Source organism: Rattus norvegicus, chromosome 15 (assembly GCF_021556685.1).
Source record: "Rattus norvegicus strain SHRSP/BbbUtx chromosome 15, alternate assembly SHRSP_T2T, whole genome shotgun sequence".
Taxonomy (NCBI): domain Eukaryota; kingdom Metazoa; phylum Chordata; class Mammalia; order Rodentia; family Muridae; genus Rattus; species Rattus norvegicus.
In genome coordinates, this window is record NC_141548.1 from 5,926,241 (window position 1) to 5,948,215 (window position 21,975).

Here is a 21,975-nt window from a genome sequence, read left to right on the forward strand (position 1 = left end):
ATACAAAGCTCAAAACAGAGGTGTGGAGATGATGGATGCTTCAGAAGTTTAGGGTCATTTCTTCCAAATAAGGCACATATTTTTCCAATGTAATTTTTCCTTTGTTCTTTCACTCTTGGTGGCTGGCTTCTTTCCTGGCCTGAAGTATACTGGAGTCCAATCTTTTGGATGACTGAAGCATCTTTTTTTGAGATGACAGGCCCACCAAGGGGCCTGCTGCATACAGGCTCCTATCACCAAGGAAGTTGTTGCTACAGAATCATAGCATGGTGGTAGCAGCACATGATCTCTCACAGTCTTCTCTGCTGCACTTGCTAAAAGAATAATCGGGTTTTTTTGTTTTTTAATATTTTATTGGAAATACCTACAATGCTGGTCAGAGTTGATACATGCCTTTAATCCCAGCACCCATAAAGTTTTTTTTCTTTTTTCTCTTCTTTCTTTTGCAATTGTTGTTAGAATTCCTGTTGTTTTCTTTGGTAATTCCCTCTATTTGCTCTGTACCTAGAATGTTAAGTCCACACTCTTCATGGCCCTATTCTTCATGGTAAAGATTTTGCTCATACCACCCACACCACACATGATCACATTATTTACTTTCAAAGAAGGAAAACAGGCATGAAGAAGAGAGTTAACGTGTATGGTCTCAGGTAATCAACACATCATGAGTGCAGGATGGCATCCTAGGGTTTTGGATTACCCAAGCTTCTGGTTTTGAGATTGACAGGCCTCTGCAGAAGTCTCCAGTTGAGTAGCAGAGAGTCTGGAAAGGCTGAAATAATGGCTTCCCACGCATGGAAAAGGCTGCCCTTCAGTGCCTCTGCAGCCTGAGCAGAGGTCTACCAAGAGCATAAGGGCACTTGACCAGAGCTGGTAAGGGACTGCCTTTTGGATGATCTGTGAGACCTGGATGAACAGAGGCCTCCAGAGTCCTGATAAAGGGAAGGAGAGTCACATAGATGTGCTGGAAACAATCGATCTTTGGGCTGCAAGTCGTGCATTTATCTTTGCTGTGTAAATAGTATTTGTAAGTGACAGAGGCATCCTACTTTATCATGTCTAGTCACTCTAGTTGTTAAAGTGTTAGCTAGTGTAAACATAGTAGAGTTACTACAACATTACACTGTGTCCCATTTTGTTAAAGAACTTTATTTTATTTTTTATTTATACATATTTTACTTATTCACATTGCAAGCTGCTCACTGCCCCCTGACACCCGGTTACTCTCTCCCACAATCCTTCCCCAACTCTCCTAGTATATTCTTCTCTGGGTGTATGAGGGCCAGCTATCACAGTAGATCCCTTCTTCCACCAAAGCCAATTTACCCTGTCCTGGGGCAGGTGCTGAGGATGCTGGTAATGGATGCCTTGGGCTTTCTTCATGCTCCAATTTGCTGGCTTTGGGAAGTTCATGCAGATCTGTCTGTGAACTTGGTACTTCATATAGACAGCACACAAGAAGCACTGATTTGGATAATGTTCTTGAGAGTATATTTCAATCAAACTTACTCCCACTAATATCCTAAGAATGACAAAGGTAATGGGACACTATACATCTATTCCAGGAGTTTCCATTTCTGAGAGCAGCAGAATAGAAGCCCACAAATTGGCAAAGTTAAGTGAGGTCACACAGGGGACCTAAGAGCACACTGCTGCTTTCCTAGAGTGTATCCTAGAGGCTTATGGTATCTATACACCCACAGATCCATATGCACTGAACACCAGGCTATTCATTGCTTTTGTCACTCAGTTTGCCACAAATATTAGAAATCCCAAAAGTCAGAGAATTTTGGAGGTATGAATAAGTCCCAGGGGCTGGAGTAAGCTCAAAAAGTCTGTGACAACAAAGAACTGAATGAGAATCAGAGAGACAAGATGCTCATCAAGACCATAGTCGTATCCCATTAAGAAAATATGAATAATAAGCCATCAGGTGAAAATATAAAGTAGGAGGTCAGAGCCCTAGGAGGTCTATCCTTTGCCCTCAGGGAAGCAGCCATTCTCTCAGCCATTCCAGGCCCTCGGCCACACAATCAGAGACTTCCCCAACAACTCACTGACCTTTCTCAAAGACCTATCTGGGCTTCTCCCTGAAGAATAGGACATGCAGAGTCCTTGAGGAGCCGCCAAGAGGCCTCCTCCACACAGGCTCTTTGTGGGCAAAGGAAAATGTTCCTGCGAATCTGCCATGGCAGCAGGAGTTTCAACCAGGCTGCTCTTAGTTCCAGCTCACTGGATGCAGGCCTGAGGCCATGGGGTGTCTTGGAAAGGAAGAAGCACACACTACCTCACAGCTCCCTCTGCTGGCGACTGCTAGAACTGTGATAGGACGTGTGTGTTTATTAGAAGCATCCACAAAGCTGATCAAAGTCAGCACACGCATTAATCCCAGGATTCAAAATTTATGTTAATCGTTGATGTTATTGTTTTTTGTTTGGTTTTTGTTTTTAATTCCCCCTCCACAGCTAATTGCTCTATACCTAGAATATTAAGCATATGCTCTGGAGGGACCTATTCATGTTAGGCGATGCTTTTATTCTTACTAACCACTCCACAGATGATCCCATTATTTACTTTCAAATAAGAATACATTCATAGAGAAGGAGTTAACCAGTATGCTCTCACAGAAGAAACACATCACGACTATGGAATGGCACCCCAATCTTTTGCATTTGTTATGCCTTTTAATTTTTTTCATTCTTTATTTGTTTTTAGTTACATTCAGATGTTATAGCCTTTCTCTGTTTCACACCCATATCCCCCTACCCCATCCCCCTCACCCTGTTTCTCTGAGGGTGTTCTCCCCCCCACCCAACACTTCCTGCCACCCTGCCCTGACATTCTCCTATACTGGGGCATAGAGCCTCGCAGGACCAAGGGCTTCTTCTCTCATTGATGCCCAACAAGCCAATCCTTTTCTACACATGCTGCTGGAGCCCTGGGTCTGTCCATGTGTACCATTTGAATGGTGGTTTAGTCTCTTGGAGCTGTAGTTGGTTGGTATTATTGTTGTTATGGGGTTGCAAACCCCTTCAGCTCCTTCAATCCTTTCTCTGCCTTCTCCATTGTTCTCAGTTCAATGGGTGACTTCAAACATCCGCCTCTGTATTTGTCATGCTCTGGCAGTGCCTTTCAGAAGACAGCTATATCAGGCTCCTGTCAGCTCGCACTTCTTGGCATCACCAATATTGTCTGAGGTTTGGTGGATGTATATAGACTGGATCCCCAGTTAGGGCAGTCCCTGGGTAGCCTTTCCTCCAGTCTCTGCTCCAGACTTCATCTCCACACTTCCTCCTGTGAGTATATTTGTTCCCCCTTCTGAGAAGGACTGAAGCTTCCACACTTTGGTCATCCTTCTTGAGCTTCATGTGGTCTGTGGATTGCATCTTGGGTAATCTGAGATTTGCGGCTAATGTCCACTTATCACTGAGTGCATACAATGTGGGTTTTCTTGTCATTAGGTTACCTCATTCAGGATCATATTTTCTGGTTCCTTCCATTGCTGTAAGATTTTCATGAAGTCATTGTTCCTAATAGCTGAGTACTACTCCACTGTGTAGATGTACCCCATTTTCTGTATCCATTCCTCTGTTGAAGGGCATCTGGGTTTTTCCCAGCTTCTGGCTGTTATGAATACGGCTGCTATGAACATAGTGGAGCATGTGTTTTTGCTGTATGTTGGAGCATCTTTTGGGTATTGCCCAGGAGAGGTATAGCTGGGTGCTCAGGCAGTGCAATGTTCAATTTTTGAAGAAACTCCAGACTGACTTCCAGAGAGGTTGTCCAGTTTGCAATCCTACCAACAGTGGAGGAGTGTTCCTCTTTCTCTGCATTCTCGCCAGCATCTGCTGACACCTGAGTTTTTGGTCTTAGCCTTTCTTACTGGTGTGAGGTAGATACTCAGGGTTGTTTTGATTTGCATTTCCCTGATGACTGAGGATTTTGAACATAACAGAAAGCATTTTAAGAAATGATGCTACCCTAACTGGTGGTCTGCATGTAGTTGAGTGCCAATTGATCCATTTCTATCTCTTTCTACACAGTTCAAGTCCAAGTGAATCAAGGAAATCCACATAAAACCAAACATGCAGAAGCTAATAGAAGGGAAAGTGTCACAAAGGGCCTAGAACACATTTGCACAGGATAAAGTTTTCAGAACACAATACCAAAGGGTCAGGCTCTAAGATCAACAGTAAATGTATGAAATCTCAACATTCTGAAAACTTTCTTTAAAGCAAAGGACACTGCCAATAGGTAAAACAGCAAGCTACAGATTCGGAGAAGAGTTTTACCAACCCTACATGTGAGAGTGTGCCAAAATTAAAAATAAACAAAATACTCAAAAAGGTAAACTCCCAGACAAACAAATAACCCGACTTTTAAACTGGGATAGAGAGCTAAACCAAGAATTCTCAACTGAGGTATCTCAATGCCTGAGAAACTCATCAAGAAATGTTCAACATCCTTAGTTATCAGAAAAAGGTAAATCAAACGAACCTGAGATTCTTCATTACACCAATCAGAATGGCTAAGATAGAAAACTGAGGCAGCAGCAGAGTGGGCTAGGATGTAGAGAAACTGGAACACTCCTCCATAGCTGGTGCGATTACTGGCTGTATATCAATATCAACTCTGGATATCAATGTGGAGGATCAGGAAACATTGCAAATAGCTTTACCTGAAGACCCAGCTTTACCACCCACTTCAGCGCATATACTCAAACATGATCCACAAATGACAAGGATGTGTGGATGAATATGTTCATAGCAGCCTTACTCATATTAGTCAAATGCTGGAAACAACCACGATAGACCTCAACTCAACTGAGGAATGAATATAGAAAGTGCGCTCTATTCAAACAGAGGAACAGTACTCGGGTATCAAAGATGAATACACCAGGAACTTTATAGGCAAAAGGATGGAACTGGAAAATAGTGAAGTAACAGAGATCGAAAAAGACATAACATGGGATGTATTTAGTGACAAATGGATGTTAGCCCAAAAGTACAGAAGACCCACTATACAATTCATTGATCACACGAAGGGTAACATGTCAGAAGGCCAAATTGTGGATGCTTGAACCCACTTAGAAGGGGAAGAACATAATCATGGGAGGCAGAAGGATGGAAGGACCTAGGTAGAGGCAGGGAAGGATGGACAAGGGGTGGGGGGAGTAGCAACAATGAAAAGAGACAAGAGAGAAACCCAGAGGAAAAGTGGGATAAATAACAATAAGCATCAGTGGTGGGTGGTGAACTTGGGTAACCCAAATGAAAAATGAAGAAGTCAAAATCTTTTCATTTGCAGATGACGTGATACTATTTTTAAAACTAAAAATGTATCACCATCTCTCTTTTTTTTTCCTTTTCTTTTTTTTCGGAGCTGGGGACCGAACCCAGGGCCTTGGGCTTGCTAGGCAAGCGCTCTACCGCGGAGCTAAATCCCCAACCCCAATATCACCATCTCTTAAGACTGATAAATACATTCATAAAAGCACAATACAATGGGAACACACAAAATTTCTTAGCCTTCCTTTATGCCAATCCAAATCATACCATGAGAAAATCTGGGAAAAATTCCCCTCATAATCATCTGAAAATATAAAATGAAATAATGTGGATTGAAATACTTAAAATGCAAAGACAAATATGAATTAGTTAGAGGTGATCCTAAATAGAGACAACTTGTCTCTAAAAAATTAAGTTTCTTAAAGCTGAAAATACATTCATTAAAGTAGTAGAATGCAAAATAACACACAAAACTCATTACCTTTCCTGTATACCAAAAACCAACTATGGGAAAGAAATCAGGGAAATATTCTACTCAAAATAGTCTTAAAATATATAACAAAACACCCTGGATAAGCACACTTATAAAGCATACTATTAGTAAGAAGACATATAAAGTGCCTTGTCCATATGAAGCCAGACAAGAATTTGTGGATCTAGAAGACAAGGTATGAAGGACTGCGTGTAAATCCCAGTGACTGAGAAAGCAGCCTGGAGCCAGTTGTGTTACTGAGACTTCAGACAGCTTGGCCTTTACACATGTGAGACAGCAGACTCCCATGAGCAAATCCTTAGCCTGGAAGATGTAGTTATGGTAGCCAAGAAAACACACAACTGTCCCCTCTGTCTGCCTCTTACTACTCTGATGTCCCACATCACAGGAGGGTGAATGGTCTTCCGCATACCCTGGGATGCAGCTCACAAGGGACAGCACCTGTCTTCAACAGAGCTTCATCTGAGCCTGCCCTTGGCCTGTGGTGGATGTGCAGGAAGTGAGCTGACAGGTGAAACGTAGCCTGGCTGGGTCTCAAAGTGCAGCTTGAGACTCACCCACTGTGATTGTCAACACTTCCATGTCTCCATTGGGAGGGCAGTGTCACAATGTCCTCCTACTGTCTTCTCACTCCATTCACATGCTTCGTGTGACACAAGCTCATTCACAGTTCACAGGAGGCAGCATAGCTTCAGAGCCCTCATGTCTGGCCACAGAAGCCAAGAGAGCAATGTCACAGTTCACAGTGACAATGTAGATAAGCCAGGGCATTTCCTCCAAGTTTTACTTTCAAGTGTATCCTTTTATTGCAGTTTATGCTACTCTTTCTAGAAGGCCATGTTTCGGGAGAGCATTTGGATTTTGCCCCATCCACAGTTTACAGATTACTTACATAGACTCCTAGAGGATTTCAGTGGCAAGGTTTCCCTAAAGTTGTATGCAAACTAACTGTATACACACACACACACACACACACACACACACACACACACACGGTGCAAGGATAATAGAGACGCGCATGTTGAAGTAAAGTTAGGACAGTGGATCTAGAAGGTAAGATGTGAAGTGTTGTGCTAAAATCTAAGACCCTAGGACGGAGGATAGGAAACAATTGTGAGTGGTGCTTTCCCACAACTTGGCCACATGAACAATGAAGTATGAGACAACAGACCTGCATGGTCAAAGCCAAACCCCAGGAATGCACACAGTCTATTGAATGAGATTGCAGCTCATCTCTCTGATCTGTAAACACCTGTTCAGGTGTTTCCCACACACACTGCTATATAGCACCTGAGGGCAAGCACCTCTCCTGCATACTACTTCATTATAGTCCACCCCTAGCACCCTGAAGGGTATTTAAGAACGGACCTGATAGGTGATCTTTTGACCTAGCTGAATATGTAGCTGAAGCTGAGGATGTCAACATTCCCAGAGCTCTGTTGAGCAGTGGGTGCTGATTTACTCTGGCTCCCTTAGTAATACTTCAGAAAACCAAGGAGACAGCCTCCTCAGGCCTATTCACAGCTGCACAGGATGGAACTTGGCTTCAGAACACCCTAGTCTGAGGTATAGAAGCCAGGATGAAAACTCCATCAGCACTCAGTTGCTATGGAGATGCCCAGAATCATGGATAGATCTCTCTAGATCCCAGGACTGTAGATATAGATGCCTTGTATTGGTAGAACATGATCGTTTAGTACACCCACTTACTGCTCAGGACACCTAGAGAAGTCAGGAAGGAGCCAGTCCCGGTTCTGGTTCACTGACTAACAGTTCTTCACTGCACTAGAAAACTGCATGACACTCACACGTGTTGACTCAGAAATCTAAGGGGACCACTATCAGGGAATGGTAGTCAGAATAACTCTAGTGGAAAGCCTGAGATGATGAGGTCTCATCTAGAAGTTCTTCTCTCTCCCAGATATTAGTGTCAGACACAAACTGAACCAATCCAAAGGGGGAAGAGTCAGCTCTGAGCCGAGGATACCACACTAGTCTCTCCCTTCTTCCTAAGGACCTTTGTCTTCTAGATAAAAGGAGTAAAAGCCATGAGCTCTCAGGAAAACAGTGGTGCCCTTCCCAACTACTGGCTTCTGAAATAGAGAAATTAATGATGTAAAGGCTCTGAGTTCCAGGAACCATAACAAGCAGGAAGTCCAGCTGCTTCTTATAAGCTCCCGGCTCCAGATTTCCATACCTGGAAGCCTCAGCTCAAGGCTCTCTCCTCAAGGAACCTCCTCACCCATTGCCCAGAGCTCACTGAGCTTTCCCAAGGACCATTTATTTCTTCCTTTTTTACAACAAGACAGGAGGGCAGCTTCCTTCTCCCCAACTCTCATCTCTTCATGCTCTTTGTTCTTTCTCACAAACGGCTGCTTAGCCTGGACAACAGGTCAATTAGTGAACCATAGAGACACCGAAGGAACATCCCACAGGCAGTTGGTGCCACCACAACACTTGTGGCATCACAGAAGATGCTAGGGCTCTCCTGGATACAAGAGATTGTTCAGGGAAGGGTCTACTGACGACGTCACTGGGAACTGCCAGGGCCTCCTGCTAACCAGCTTTCCTTATGGTGACCAGATTCTGAGGTGCCATCTCCAGGAGGCTCTCCAGTGACACAATGGAACCCTTTCCATGTCTCCTCCCTCTAAAGCTAGAGATTTCTCTTTGCTCCATTAGTAGTTACATGCTCTGAAAGGGCAGATTGCGTCAGGGACCTGGCATGGGGAGAAAGATCAAGGGACATGGGGTGGAAGATTCTTCTGGATAATAATTTTATTCCCAGATCCAGTTCTGTGACATACATTCCAATTTCCTAGGTTTTCCTGTTTCCCAAAAGTCAGTATTTCCCTCCAGACCTTTAATTTATTGGATATTGGATTTCATTTTCTTATTGTGCATTCCTTCCAAGGTGTCTTTCTTTTTATATATTCATGGATGTGTACTCACAAAGTCTCTGTTTTGCATCCCTCTGTTGCAATGATCTTGGTAACATAGTTAATCCAGTTACACAGTGAATATACACCTTTAAATGTTGTGCACCTACTTCAGATGATAAACTTCCGGATCCTTTCTCCAAAAAATAACCAGATATCAGTGAGCAAAGGACAACGTGGACGGAGATTGGTCCTCTGCAGTTCCATTAGACGTCACTTCTCTAGTGTCCACCTTCCTGAGTTCCCAGGGCCAGGCCTGAGGGTGTTAGAGTTTGGACCATGATCCTGTATTCATGCCAAACGTAAGATCCAGGAGGTTGGGCAGGGAGTGGAAGGGCTTGAGGTCAGGTGAAAGCTAAACTTTAATAGGTCCAGAAGTTCTGGAGGGAGTCTATTTGGCATTGTCATCTGTGGCTTCTACATTCTTGACCTAGTTGTGAGGAATCCATGTTAAAATTCCACCTAACCTCATAGCTGTAAGAGTGTAAAACATCGCCACGTAGGTCCTTTGCAAATTGCTTTGTCCTTTTCGATGCCCAGTTGGCTCATGCAGTTTCACTACCACTAGGTCCAAATTAGGGGATATTGTTGATGGATTTGGAGGTTCACTGGGTCTCTCTGATAGTCAAAGTCATAGACTTTATGGAGAACTGGAAGGACAGGATTTCAAGAATAAAATAGTTGAAGAATTCTGCCAAGTGCTGACCTCTAAGACTTAGAAGCAATGGGGGGGTGTATTCTAAACATATTATTATATGGCTCAATCCCTCCTTGTATGGAGTACAGCAGGCCCAAAATAAGAAAAGAGCCTTTCCACCCTTCCTGGACTCTAATGAGAGTTTTCATAGTCTTTCCTTTAATGTCTTGTTCATTATTTCCACCTGCCCAGAATTCTGCACAACAGAGACTCCAAACTGTGCATACATCTTTGATGGTTATTCAGAGGCTTTGGCTGTGAGAGCTGGGCTATTATATGGCAGCATTTCTAGTAAGTGGCAAAATTAGGGGGAAAGTTCCTAGCAGAGCTTTCTAGTTGCTCTATGATCAGTTTCAGTCCGATGTAGTGAGCTTCTACTCACCCAGAAAAGGTATCAATAAAAACAAGCAGGTACTTTTATCTTACTCTGAGGCCATGTGTCAGTTAATTCAGGTTCTCATAATTTATCATAGCGTTGGCTACCTGTATGCAATCCTTTCTGGGTAAATGATCTCTGTTTTTTATTTACATAGGTGTAAATGTGAAATCTGGCTTTGATATCTCCTTCTACACTGTCCAGTGTATGTGGGTATAACATACCTTTGTGTTGGCAACTCAGAGAGTTCTGTGGACCCAAGACAAGTAGTCTGGTAAAGCTGAGTTACCAGAACCTGCCAATTGTTTCTGGAAGAATGATCTTTCCCTCTGGTGTTCACCACCAACCTCTGGCGTCAAGCTATATATTTGATTCTTTTGCATCCTCGCCTCTTAGTTATACTCGAAATACACAAGATCTAAGGCACAGACCACATGAAAATCAGGAAGGATGAGCAAAAGGGGATGCTTCACTCCTTCTTTAAAGGGGGAACAAAAATATCCATAGGAGGGGATAGGGAGGCAAATTTTAGAGCAGAGAATGAAGGAACAGCCATTCAGAACCTGCCCCACATGTGGTCTACACACACACACATATATATATATAGATATAGATATATATAGATATAGAGATATAGAGAGAGATTGATATAGATATAGATAGATAGATATAGATAGATAGATAGGTATAGATATATAGATATACATAGATATATAGGTAGATATAGATATAGATATAGATATAGATATAGATATAGATATAGATATAGATATAGATATAGATATAGATATAGATATCCACCAAAACTAGATAAGAGGGATGAAGCTAAGAAATGCAGCCTGACATGAACCAGATATAGATCTCTCCTGAAAGACACAGCCAGAACATGTCAAATACAGAGTCAAATGCCAGAAGCGAACCACTGAACTGAGAACGGGACACCCATTGGAGGAATTAGGGAAAGGACTGAAGGAGCTGAAGGGGCTTGCAACCCCATAAAAACCAACCAGAGCTTCCAGGGACCAAACCACTGCCCAAAGACTACACATGGACTGACCCTGCGTAGGTAACAGTAAATAGCATTGTTGGGGCAACAGTGGAAGGGGAAGCCTTTGGTACTTTCAAGGTTGAACCCCCAGTGTTGGGAATGTTGAAGAGGACAGTAATGGGGGTTGGACGGGGAGGGGACACCCATTTAGAACGGGAAGGGGAAGGGTTAGGGGGCTGATGGACAGGAAACCGGGAAAAGGAATAACATTTGAAATGTAAATAAGAAATGCCCAATTTAATAAAAATGGGAGAAAAAGAATAACAACAAAAAAACCAACAAAAACAATAAAGAAAATGTTCCAGGGGCAGTGCAGGGGAATAGTGGTGAACAATAAGGGGGATGTATAGGGGATACACATATGGGGAAGGGAGAGGGAAGGGAATGGGGGCTTAAGGAAGGAAACAAGGAAGGGGAATAAAGTTTGAAATGTAAGTAAAGAAATATATCTAATAAAAATTTTAAAAATATCGTTCCTCCAAAATTGGTGGAATTCAATAAATCTGCAGTAATAACCGATGCTATATTACAAGGAATGCAGAGGCATACAGCTCCGTGTGTCCTGATCGCTTTTTATATTCCCCTACTGAATGGTTTTATTTCCTCTAATGTATTAGAGAAATACTTCTGTGTCTCCTTTGTTTGTCATTATAAAGGAAGCTAAATTTGTGAGCACAAGGATAAAGCAAGGATATTTTTCATCATGAAGGTGGGTTCCACAGAGCATGACAAACTGTCTACATCAAGAGCACAGTTTCCTGTGCAGCTCTGGCTGGCTGTGAACTGATGGTGAAGCCTAAGCCGCATGAGACTTGCAGAAAACCACTGTTGCCTTACACTTGTGCTGTTACAGGAGGAAGAACCACACACGACTCAGGACAGTCTTGTGAGTGAAGGGTTAAAGGTCACATTGTTATTTTTAGGCAAACATTAATTTATTCAAGAACATTTTAAAGTGGGGAGTCAATGAGCTCAATGTATATAGCATTAGGAATATAGCATATTAATTAAAAAACTAAAGTTAACAAATAAATAACAAAACTTCAAACGTAAACAAATAAAACCAAATGCATAAAACCAAACTTCAAACTAAAAACAAATATAACAAGTAAATTAGTCAGCATTCAATTCCTGCTGTTTCTTCAACATATAACTCCAGCCTGTTGCTGGCCTTGCAAACACAGCAGAACGGCAGGTAAGATGGTAAAAATCTCCTCAAGAGGAATGTAGACCTGCCTCACTCGGAGTGGTTGGTTGTTGATGGACAAGTCGTCAAAAGGTTAAACGTGAGGCATGTTCCAGGCCACATCTCAAGGTCTTTCAAATTTAGCCCAAGATTGGTATGGTTACAAGGACTGAGATGTGGGAGGTGGTGTCAATCTTTGCACCCTCAGTGCTCCTGGTGGACAGTTCTGTCTCTGAGAGTTGTAATCCTGCTCTGTGCCCTGGGAAAGCTTCTGCTGCAGTGTTCAGACCTAGGGGTGGAAAAGGCCTGGTGAGAACCTGCCATGTCACTTATCCCCTACACAGCAGCACAATTCAGCAGGATAATCCAGGATGATCTTTCATCTGAGGTCATTCTCTCATGCCCAAGAGAGAAGGGTAAGAGATCCCACAGGCCTGCATATTTTCCCAGCTTTTAAAACTGCTAAAAATTAAACAGTGAACAGCAGATAATTCCAATCATACATATACATTATATTTTAATATCATGTAGCAATGTCTCAATGTCAGATGAGGAGAGATATGAACAAACTAGAAAACAATAGGAAGGCCTTGGAAGTCTGGCCATCACTGAAATGAAGACTATTATTATTCCTCCAAGCAGGAATATGCCTGGGGTCCACATGACAACCTCAAAATCTGCAAAGACCCCGAGAAACAATATCTCAAGAAGTACATGCACACCGAAGTGATATTATACTTGGCAAGAATATGCTGCATGGAAATCTTGCCGAGGGTAGGCATTGAAGTCCAAAGGAGATACTCATGCAGAAAATAAACTATACCACTCCTTTGTTTATGTGTATCGTAAAACTATTTGTGGGGAGACCTAAAGGCACTGGGCTCAGATAATACAAGAGAGCTCAGACTGGAGGGATCAGTACACAATAGCCAGAATCTCTATGGATCACATACACTTCATGGACGGAATTTCTTTTAAAATGGACAAGAAAAATATTCTGAGCTGCTCCCAGGTGACAGGTGCTGAGAACTATGGAGAAAGTCACACACCCAATAAGACAGTTTATAAGTACAGGGAATCTACTTGGGTCCTCTCATCCTGTGCTTTCAAATCCTCTCAGTGACACCGAAATGATGCTGCATCTTCTCAGACAAGGCCCTTTGCTCAGTGACCAGTTTTTGCTGATTCAGGGGGTCCTGCAGACTTTCCTCCATTCTCTCCTCATCCTGGTCATTAGAAGATTATATTGTCCATGGAGACATACATGTATACAGACACAGACAGACAGACACCCAGACATACACACTTTTGAACTCACCCAAATATATTTGTTCACATATACAAGCAGAGTATTTTGCAGAATGTGGTTAGTTTCCCAGTTAATGGTAATAGAAGGGATCACCCAGTCTACTATTGTGGCATAAGAAAAAAAAAACCTGGAGTGGGGTAAGTACACAGTGAGCATAGCCTAAAGACAGCTCAGCCAATAAAGTGTATTCCCCTGAAAATCAGAAATTAGAAATGTGACATCTAGGCCTGTTAGCCAAGCCTGCTTAGCAAGGTCACAAGGCCGTGCACAGGAGGCTGATTTCAGGAAACAGAGCACTGGGGGGGTGGGGGGGGGAGCAGGTGAGCCTCTTCAGTCCTCTGCTCACTGTTTCCCAGTGCATGCAAAGTGAGCTGCATTTTTCAATATGAGGTCCCTTTACCATACAGTACCTGACAGGGGAAACAAACTACTAGAACAAACAGCTAGGAAATCTCCATAACCACAATCCAAGGTAAAACTTGTACTGGGATGCTATCAGATATAATTCGAGTAAGAGAAGGCTAATTCAAAGCCAAATGCTGGCAGGTATAATCAAACTCAGCCACAGTCCATGGAAGGGCTGGACAACATTGTACCTTTTCACTTTCTGACTGGTGGACATCTGGATAATTTTGCTTCATGGCTGTTCTGAGGTGAACCACTAAACACTAATGTGCCACAGTTTCTCTGCTCACACCTACTTCTTCTTCTGGAATCGCTGTGTCAAAAGGTTGAACTTTCACAAGAGTTGTACACAGCTTCTCACAGGGCTACCCATTTGACACCTCCAGCAATGTCTGAGGGTCATCACTGTTCTAAACCCTCCTTACAGATGATTTTCACTCAGATCAAATGATTTTGAATAACAATGGTTAAGAGTGCCACAACACAACACAGGGTGAGTGCTTTGGACGATTTTGAGCCTAAGTTTCTGTCTGAGGCAAAGATGTGATTCCACCTCAGCATAACTCCTCGACATCTTCTGCTTGCAGATTCAACTCTAAGCAAATTAATCTTTCAATTAACAAATTCCAGGCCAAACTCCAAAGCCAAGGTATATTCAACCAAGTTTAGGCCAATCTGGAAAGAAAGTGGTGGCAGGTAACGATTAACATAACCAGGATGCTGAGAAGACACAACAAGCCACATGACCTTCCAGTGTTACTATACACCGAGAGCAAAGAAGGCAGAAGAGCTCTGAGTCATCAGTTTCTATACTGAGGTATATAGATTTCACACAGCAGCCTCTCCTCACATCCCTGTACCCTATTCAAGTTTTCTCCAAGTAATATCAATGTTTATGAATAGTTTTCCCAGTGTAAATAGTTTGAATAGTGATCAAGACCCCATTAAGAACAGTTTAAAATGTAATTGGAAAGATTATGTTTTCTCTTCTTCTTTCTCTCTCAGAGTGTTTGTGGTGTGTGTGTGTGTGTGTGTGTGTGTGTGTGTGTGTGTGTATACTTTTACATGTTTCTAAATATGCACATATAGACTTATACAATATATATAAATATATATATATGTCTGTGTTCAGAAACTTGATGACTTCACACACACATGTGAAAAAGCACACATATACACACACTTATATATATAAGACCCCCATATCACAAACAATTAAAACAAACAACTTCCAAAGTACAATATGCACCATAGTCATAAACATGATCACACATATATGTGCCCACAGACACACAAAAAACACCCCCCCACACACACAGAGTCAGAGAGAGATGGAGAGAGGGAGAGAGGGAGAGAGGGGGAGAGGGGGGGAGAGAGAGAGAGAGAGAGAGAGAGAGAGAGAGAGAGAGAGAGAGAGAGAGAGAACAGATATCATAAGTGAGAAGCAGAAAAGAATGGGGAGGCCATCATGCTGGAAGAACAGTTGTTGAATAGAGATGAGGCAAAGGAAATGTGTCAAGTGAGAGCTTAGACACTGCTATCCATCCCTTATAGAGTAAACCTGTGTAGGGAATGCACTTCTTGGGCACACTAGGATGAGAGAGCTGGACAAAAGTATCCCTCTAATCCTCACATATCTCACACAAACCCTCACCCTGAGAGAAGTCTTTCCTACATCCCTGTTCATCCAGTCAGCTCCAGGACATAAGCCACAGGAAAGAACACTAAAACACTGACATAAAACAGGACGGACAAACTGCTTCTCAAGCTCTGTCACTGTAAACCACGATTTGGACAGGCAAAAGGGACCATTTTCAATGTACAGGGAAAAGGAGAGAAAGTCCACAAGCCCCATCATGATTGACAATGAGAACCATTCTTTTGGCAATTGAACTAAACTCTAATCAGTTCTGTGCACTACAAAGACGGCTACCACATGGCATCCCTCTAGCATAATGGCATGTAAGTGTGCAGTGTGTGATCAACAGATCCCCCTTAAGGAAATGCATTTTCTAGTTGAGCAGGAGGATTTGGTTGTCAATCCTCCAGTTTCTTGCATGAAGCTAACATCACAGAAAGTTTTGTAAATGGTCAAAGAGATGAACAACTGGATGAGACCTAGGAGAGCGTCTGGATAAGTGGGAGAAAGTTTAAACTGGCTTGACTTGGTTTATGGTTAGATATCAGGAAAACCTGCCCTTGATGCATAATTCATCCTACCTGAGGCTGCTTGTTACGTGGATTTTCATACTGGCTTCCCCACAGAACCTTGTTGTTTCCTTAATGGACTCTTCCAGTGCAATCTGTTCCCATAGAAGCTCCCTGTTCTCATGCCGTGCTCTCTGGGCATTGTTCTTCAGCTCAAACAACTCAGTTAGGAGGGGGCAGAAGCTGCGGCTGACACACAAAGAAAAAATGGTGACTCCCAGCCAGTCTCCAACTTCCTCCCACATCTCCATGTCCATTACTCCTTCTAGGGTCCTGATCCAAAGAGAGCCCAGATTATAGTCCAAGTCCACAGTAGCCATGGAGCATGACCTAGAGACAGGTCAAATGGAGAAAAGAGCCACATTCCAGAAGACTCAGGGCACTTCTCAAAAACCTGACACCATTGATTCAAGTTTTTCCCAGAAGAGGACATAATCCCTATGTGTGCTTATTTGTCCATTTTATTAGAATGTCGCTTGGAGGCCAATCTTTCTGTGTCCTGTGTGTCCTAGAGCCTTCCTTAGAGACAGGCTTCCTGGTCTGCTTCAAACACTATAAAGCCTGATCCTCACTTTACTTCAAAGATAAGAATGGGCTGACACATGCTGTGCCCTGTGCTGGGGTCACAGCCTTGTAAGTTACTCACCAGTACCAGTCATTTTCCAGTGTGAGGTGTGTACATTTGACCAAAGCTCTATTGACCTGCTCGCTCATTTTCTTCATGTCAGTCATCACTTCCTCGTGCTGCATCGTGAGCATCTCGGACTCAAAGTTGTTCCTGTGGTAGGGCATGGTCCAAGGATGAAATAACATATGAATGAAGGATGCAAGAATTACATGAATTCAGACTGAATCCTGAAGTACCCCAGCCTAGGACATGCCACACCCTTGATCCTTGGTACTGGGTCCATTTGGTATTTACTAAGTTTATTATTATGGACACAGGGACAGCAGTGCCAGCAAACAAAAGGAGGGAGCTGATTTGCTTGAGCTCCCTGAGGGTGTTTGAAGGAATAGACTAGCTTGCCAAGAAATTTGGAGGACCCTGTGCCACGATCCAGGCTCCAACTGAAACCCATGAAGACTATTGTCCTGTTCTTAGGTAACAATTCTCAATCATAGAATCTATTGCTACATGAAAACCCAAAGGAACATGAACAGTATTTACAGGGAAAAGAATTTATAACACACACCAGGAGATTCCCATGTGCGTCCACCTGAGCAGATGTGAAATGTTCTACTGCTCACTGTGAGGCTCTCACCCTCATCATTATCATGCCATGAAAATTGACACAGGATAATTCTCAGGCCAAATCAGAACATAGAATACCCAGATCTTAAGTTATACACACAAACGCACTCATATACAGACACACACACAAACTTACACAAAACTCTCTCTCTCTCTCTCTCTCTCTCTCTCTCTCTCTCTCTCTCTCTCTCAAATACAATTAGAATGCCAATTAAATATAAGGATGTGGCATTATCTCCAAATACAATGAATAAAATCAGAGAAAACCAGTGATCGCCTGTTGTCAGTCCAGTCACACACTGTGAGGCAGCAAGTGGGATTGGGTCCCTCCAGCTCTTCACAGGACCTATTGAACCCAAAGCACCTCCACGTCAATACAACAATGATTGGTCATAATCAGAGCACCTAGAAATTCCCACAAGCCAACACCTGTCCAGTCTCCTTAAACCACACAATGAGAGCTCACACACTACTACCCTCACTCCCAGACTGTGATTCAATCAGGACACAGGCTATGATTTACGTTTGTAGGAATTAAAATAGCCTGTTCCACCATCCCATTCCCATCTGAACTTCACATTCTGATGCAATCAGGAAAGTGCTTTTGACCATGAGGACACCCTGGAGTTGTAGCCTACTGTGATGTGAGGAAATGTGGATTTAACAGAACTTGCATTGTGACTACCTGTCATTTAAATTCTTTCCCGGGTAATCGGCCAGGATACTCCTGAGTTCATCTCTCTCCTTCTGCATCTTCTGGAGAGCAATTTTGATGTTCTCCAAACGCTTCATTCTCTCCTCTTCAACAGGTGTCGTGGAGGGTTGGGACGATGCCTTCTGATCAAACTCTGTAGGTAGATAAATACCAGTAAACAGGCATATATGTGGACACAGTGTCAAGAAAAACTATGCTTACTCTAAACAGAAGTCTGAGGATGAACAGTTCTACAGATACAGTGAATCCCTGACAGAGCAAGAAAGCTATCTTTAAGCTGAACTCAGCTAGTTCCCTGTTCCCACCATCATAGCCATATGATGACATATGCCATCATAGATATAGACCACACCTCCTAAATCCATTCCTCTGTCACTGAAATTCTAAAGCTGGCCTAAACAAGAAGAATTGGAGGACCTTCTCAGCTAATGTCTGATGTGAGGCAGGTAAGTCCTTGAGTTCAAACTGCTTAACATCTTGAATCCCTAATCATGTGTGTTCAAGGACAAAGTAACTGAGACCTTGATATATGACCAGGAGAGTATCCCTCTTGGCATCAATTACCCAAGTAATCTACAGGACACTGCTGAGAATGAAGTGTTTCAACAGCCGATCCTGGAAGAGACACTTTTTTATTCTTATAAAGGCTCATCCTGGTATTCTTTGACACTGCCCAGGACACTAAAGAGATCCAAGGAAAGCCCCTTGACATATAACAGTTCTTGGTTTTCTGTCAAACTAATGATCAGAAATTATTGTGTCTGGGTCAGCCATTAGGAAGACTGAGGCTCTAAATCATACATCCTACTCCTGGAAGGACCAACACAAGCCAACCTCCTCTAGGGAGCTCCCCTTGCGCTGCCCAGTACTCACTTGACCTCCTTAAGGACCTTTCCATTCGTCTTCTTCTCCAACATGATAGAAGGCTGGCCTCCCTCTGCCTTGGTCTGGTGCCTGCATGGATATGATTGTCCCTCCGAAAGAGACTGAGGATCCTGGAGAACATGCCTCCTCGGGAACCCATTAGGAAATGAAGGGAAATCGCTCAGGCAGTTGGTGTCACCACAACACTGCTGACATCACAGAACATTCTAGTGTCTCCTGGATACAAGAGAATTTCCAGGGAAGACACTACCGGTGATGTCAGTGGGAAATGCCATAGCTTACTTGCTAACTACCTCCACCCAGACTGACCAGTTTCTGCAGTGGCTTTTCCAGAGACTCACTTTTGAGCCAGGAACACCCATTCGCTCACTCTCCTTCCAGAGCTTCAGAGTTCTCACTCCTTCATTACAACTCAGTTGCTGAGGAGAGGGAGAGTTGTATCAGACCTTGAAATGGATAGAACATCTTTGTTAACAGCCAAAGGTCTAAAGACCGTGGATGAGGGATATTCTTCTTCCTGAAATGTATAAACCCAGTGTCCATGCATGTGACATATAGTCCAATTTCTACAGTTGTTACTGTTCCCCAGAGGCGAATATTTTTTTCCTTCACCTTTAAATGTATGCAAGTTGGAGTATGTTGTTTCATGGAGTGTGCCTTGAGAGGGGTCATGGTTTCAATATATTCACCCATGTTTTTTCCTGAAATCTCTGTCTTACCATCCCATTTTGTGCAATGGAAACTCCCTTTTCCTGGCAAAAAAGCTTCTCAGGTATAGAGCAAACATCAAATTGTAAACTTTCTGTCCATTCTTAAAGTTAAAATCCCCAAAAGTGAGGGAGGAACTGAGACCCAAGCGAGAGCCATGGAGGGGCAGAATGCAGAGGTGCTGCTGGCCAAGGAAGAGCAGGAGGAAGCAGAGAAGCTGTAGCACATCATGGTGCACTGGGAGCTAGAATTGGAGTTCGACCTGGGCAACCTGCTGGCTTCACTCTGAGGACCTACAGGGTGCTTAACCATCATTTATAACTCAGTATCTGGTGTCTCTCTGGCCACCGTTGGAACTGCATTCAGAGGAACCACAGACAAAAGTCATCCAAAGAACAATTCACCAAAATAAATAAAAATTAGTACATTTTTCTTTCAAAAAGGCATACAAATGTATAATCAAGTTAAACAAAACCCAAGGAAACACAAGAAATGAAATATTTCACAACAACCCAAGAGTGCAAGAAACAGTATTAAAACAATCTCTTAGGGGTTGGGAATTTAGCTCAGTGGTAGAGCAAGGCCCCGGGTCGGTCCCCAGCACCAAAAAAAAAAAAAAAAAAAAAAAAAAAAAAAAAAAAAAAAAAAAAAAAAAAAAAAAAAGAAAAGAAAAGAAAAAAAAGACCAATCTTTTAAATCTATAATAATTCTATATGTATTTCTTGAAATAGCAGTTGGAGGAAGCAGGCTGTCATGCTCTTATAAGTTCCATAGCCTCATCAACCCTTGTGACAATCTCCACCTGTTTGATTTTTTCTTAAGCACAGATATGTGTGAGTTAGAATCCTGAGGTCTGTCTGGGATCAGACTGTAAACTGTAGTCAATGTAACACTGGCAATCATTAACCACAATCTTTAAGTTTCCCTCCTAACCCCAGAGCACAGCCATATCTTTGGAAAGCAAAACTCACCCTCCACCAAACTATCCTCCAAAATCCAGTCTCTCCAAAACACCAAGTCCATTCCTCATGCTATAAAGTATGACGGCCAAGCCTTGCATATGAAGGATCGATATTGCAGGCTCTAATACCTCACCAAAGAGACATTGCCCTAAATTCTTTTACAAGTCCGGTTTCCATGATAAGAGTTATATTAAAATATTATCCCAATCTAGACCTGTTTCCCTGGGTTGGCACATGCCACGTGTTTTCTCGAATGACTCCTTTTTTAAGCCAACATTCTATTACAAATATTACAAATTTTCAACCATACCCAATAACTTAAAAGCCAGTCACCTATAGCCAAGACATGTAAAGCTTATTATACATTTAAAACCAAACAGAAAAAAATGAAGTGACTACACATATCTTTAGTACTTAGATCAAACACCATTTTTACTTCTTTAGCTGTCATTTTAAAAGAAGCACCTTGTTACCTGTTGATTCCAAATATCACAGTCAAAGATTTCTCTAAGAGAAACAGCTAACAGCTCCATTACCATAGAAGCTTTGAAGCTGCTGGCACCTTTAAGGCCAGCTAGTGTAGACATTGAGCCAGCCCCCTGGGGAGCTTCCCCAGTGGACAGACCTAGGCTCCTAGCTACATTCCTCCATTGAGGCAGGATTCAGTCAGAGACACACATGACAGTTAACACCAGAGATAACCAGTTATCTAGGATGCTGGGCTCCAAAGGTCAATTGAAACTGTTTTATTTATTTGTTCCTTTCTTGAAAGGACTTAAAACTAAATCAAGGGGGAATCAACCAGCATTTAAAGTTTTCACCATTTTTTCTTTTAAACATGAAACACAAAACATTCAAGCAACAAGAAGCACAACCCAGACATACATTGACATCCATGGACAGCTTGGTGCAACAAGGACAGACAATAGACATAGAGGGAAGGAGCTAGATGGTGTCCCACCAAAGGGACCCAGATATCCTACCTAAAGGACCCAGAACCAGAAATAAGCACTTCTCCAATAGGAGCCAGCAAGGAGGCAGGATGTCCCTAGGAGAGCTCTTAAAAAGCTTAATCTCACTTTCCTTCTTTTGCCAAAGCATCTGTGGAGAGTCTGGGAGGAATGTTTTTCTCAAACCATTTTCTCTCTTGTCTAGGGTGTAAACTGTCTCTAATCAGGGTCCAAAGACTAAAAGCATCTATGAGAATTAACTTTGCTTCTCTAGATTTTAGCATAACTCTAAAAGAACACGTACACAAAAACATTTGACCATTATTACCTTGTCCCTTTTTACAAGGTTTACTCACCACTAACCCAAATCTTTATTTTTCTTTGCACGTGCTTTCAATGCCCACGGTGCTTCTGTATCCTGCTTACTGGGACCTTTCCTGGCCCATTTTCCCCAATACATCCCTCCTTCACTGGCCGGCTTCCTGGGACCATCTCGTCAGGTTGTCCTCTCTTTTCCAATCTTGGTGGGACCTCCATTTGATGATGCCTGTGTC

At 42.6% G+C, this 21,975-nt stretch overlaps 1 protein-coding gene across 1 annotated transcript; it reads right to left on the reverse strand.

Annotated features, from left to right (window-relative positions):
• Window positions 1-11,061: 11,061 nt before the first annotated feature.
• LOC134478853 (uncharacterized) lies at window positions 11,062-19,318 on the reverse strand. Its single transcript, XM_087586975.1, has 5 exons — window positions 18,790-19,318; window positions 17,887-18,049; window positions 16,596-16,727; window positions 15,962-16,138; window positions 11,062-12,316 (listed from the first exon to the last, which is right to left on the reverse strand). The coding sequence occupies exons 1-5, from the start codon at window positions 18,938-18,940 to the stop codon at window positions 12,232-12,234; spliced, it is 708 nt and encodes a 235-aa protein (XP_087443101.1). The 5' UTR covers window positions 18,941-19,318; the 3' UTR covers window positions 11,062-12,231.
• Between the last annotated feature and the right edge of the window lie 2,657 nt (window positions 19,319-21,975).

Coding starts and splice junctions, on each gene's coding strand:
- LOC134478853 (XM_087586975.1), bottom strand. CDS start 18,940: ATGGGTTCCCGAGGAGGCATGTTCTCCAGGATCCTCAGTCTCTTTCGG. Junction 16,728..17,886: donor GGAAAGAATTTAAATGACAG/GTAGTCACAATG, acceptor GCCCTACCACAG/GAACAACTTTGAGTCCGAGA. Junction 12,317..15,961: donor CACGTAACAAGCAGCCTCAG/GTAGGATGAATT, acceptor TTCCACCCCTAG/GTCTGAACACTGCAGCAGAA.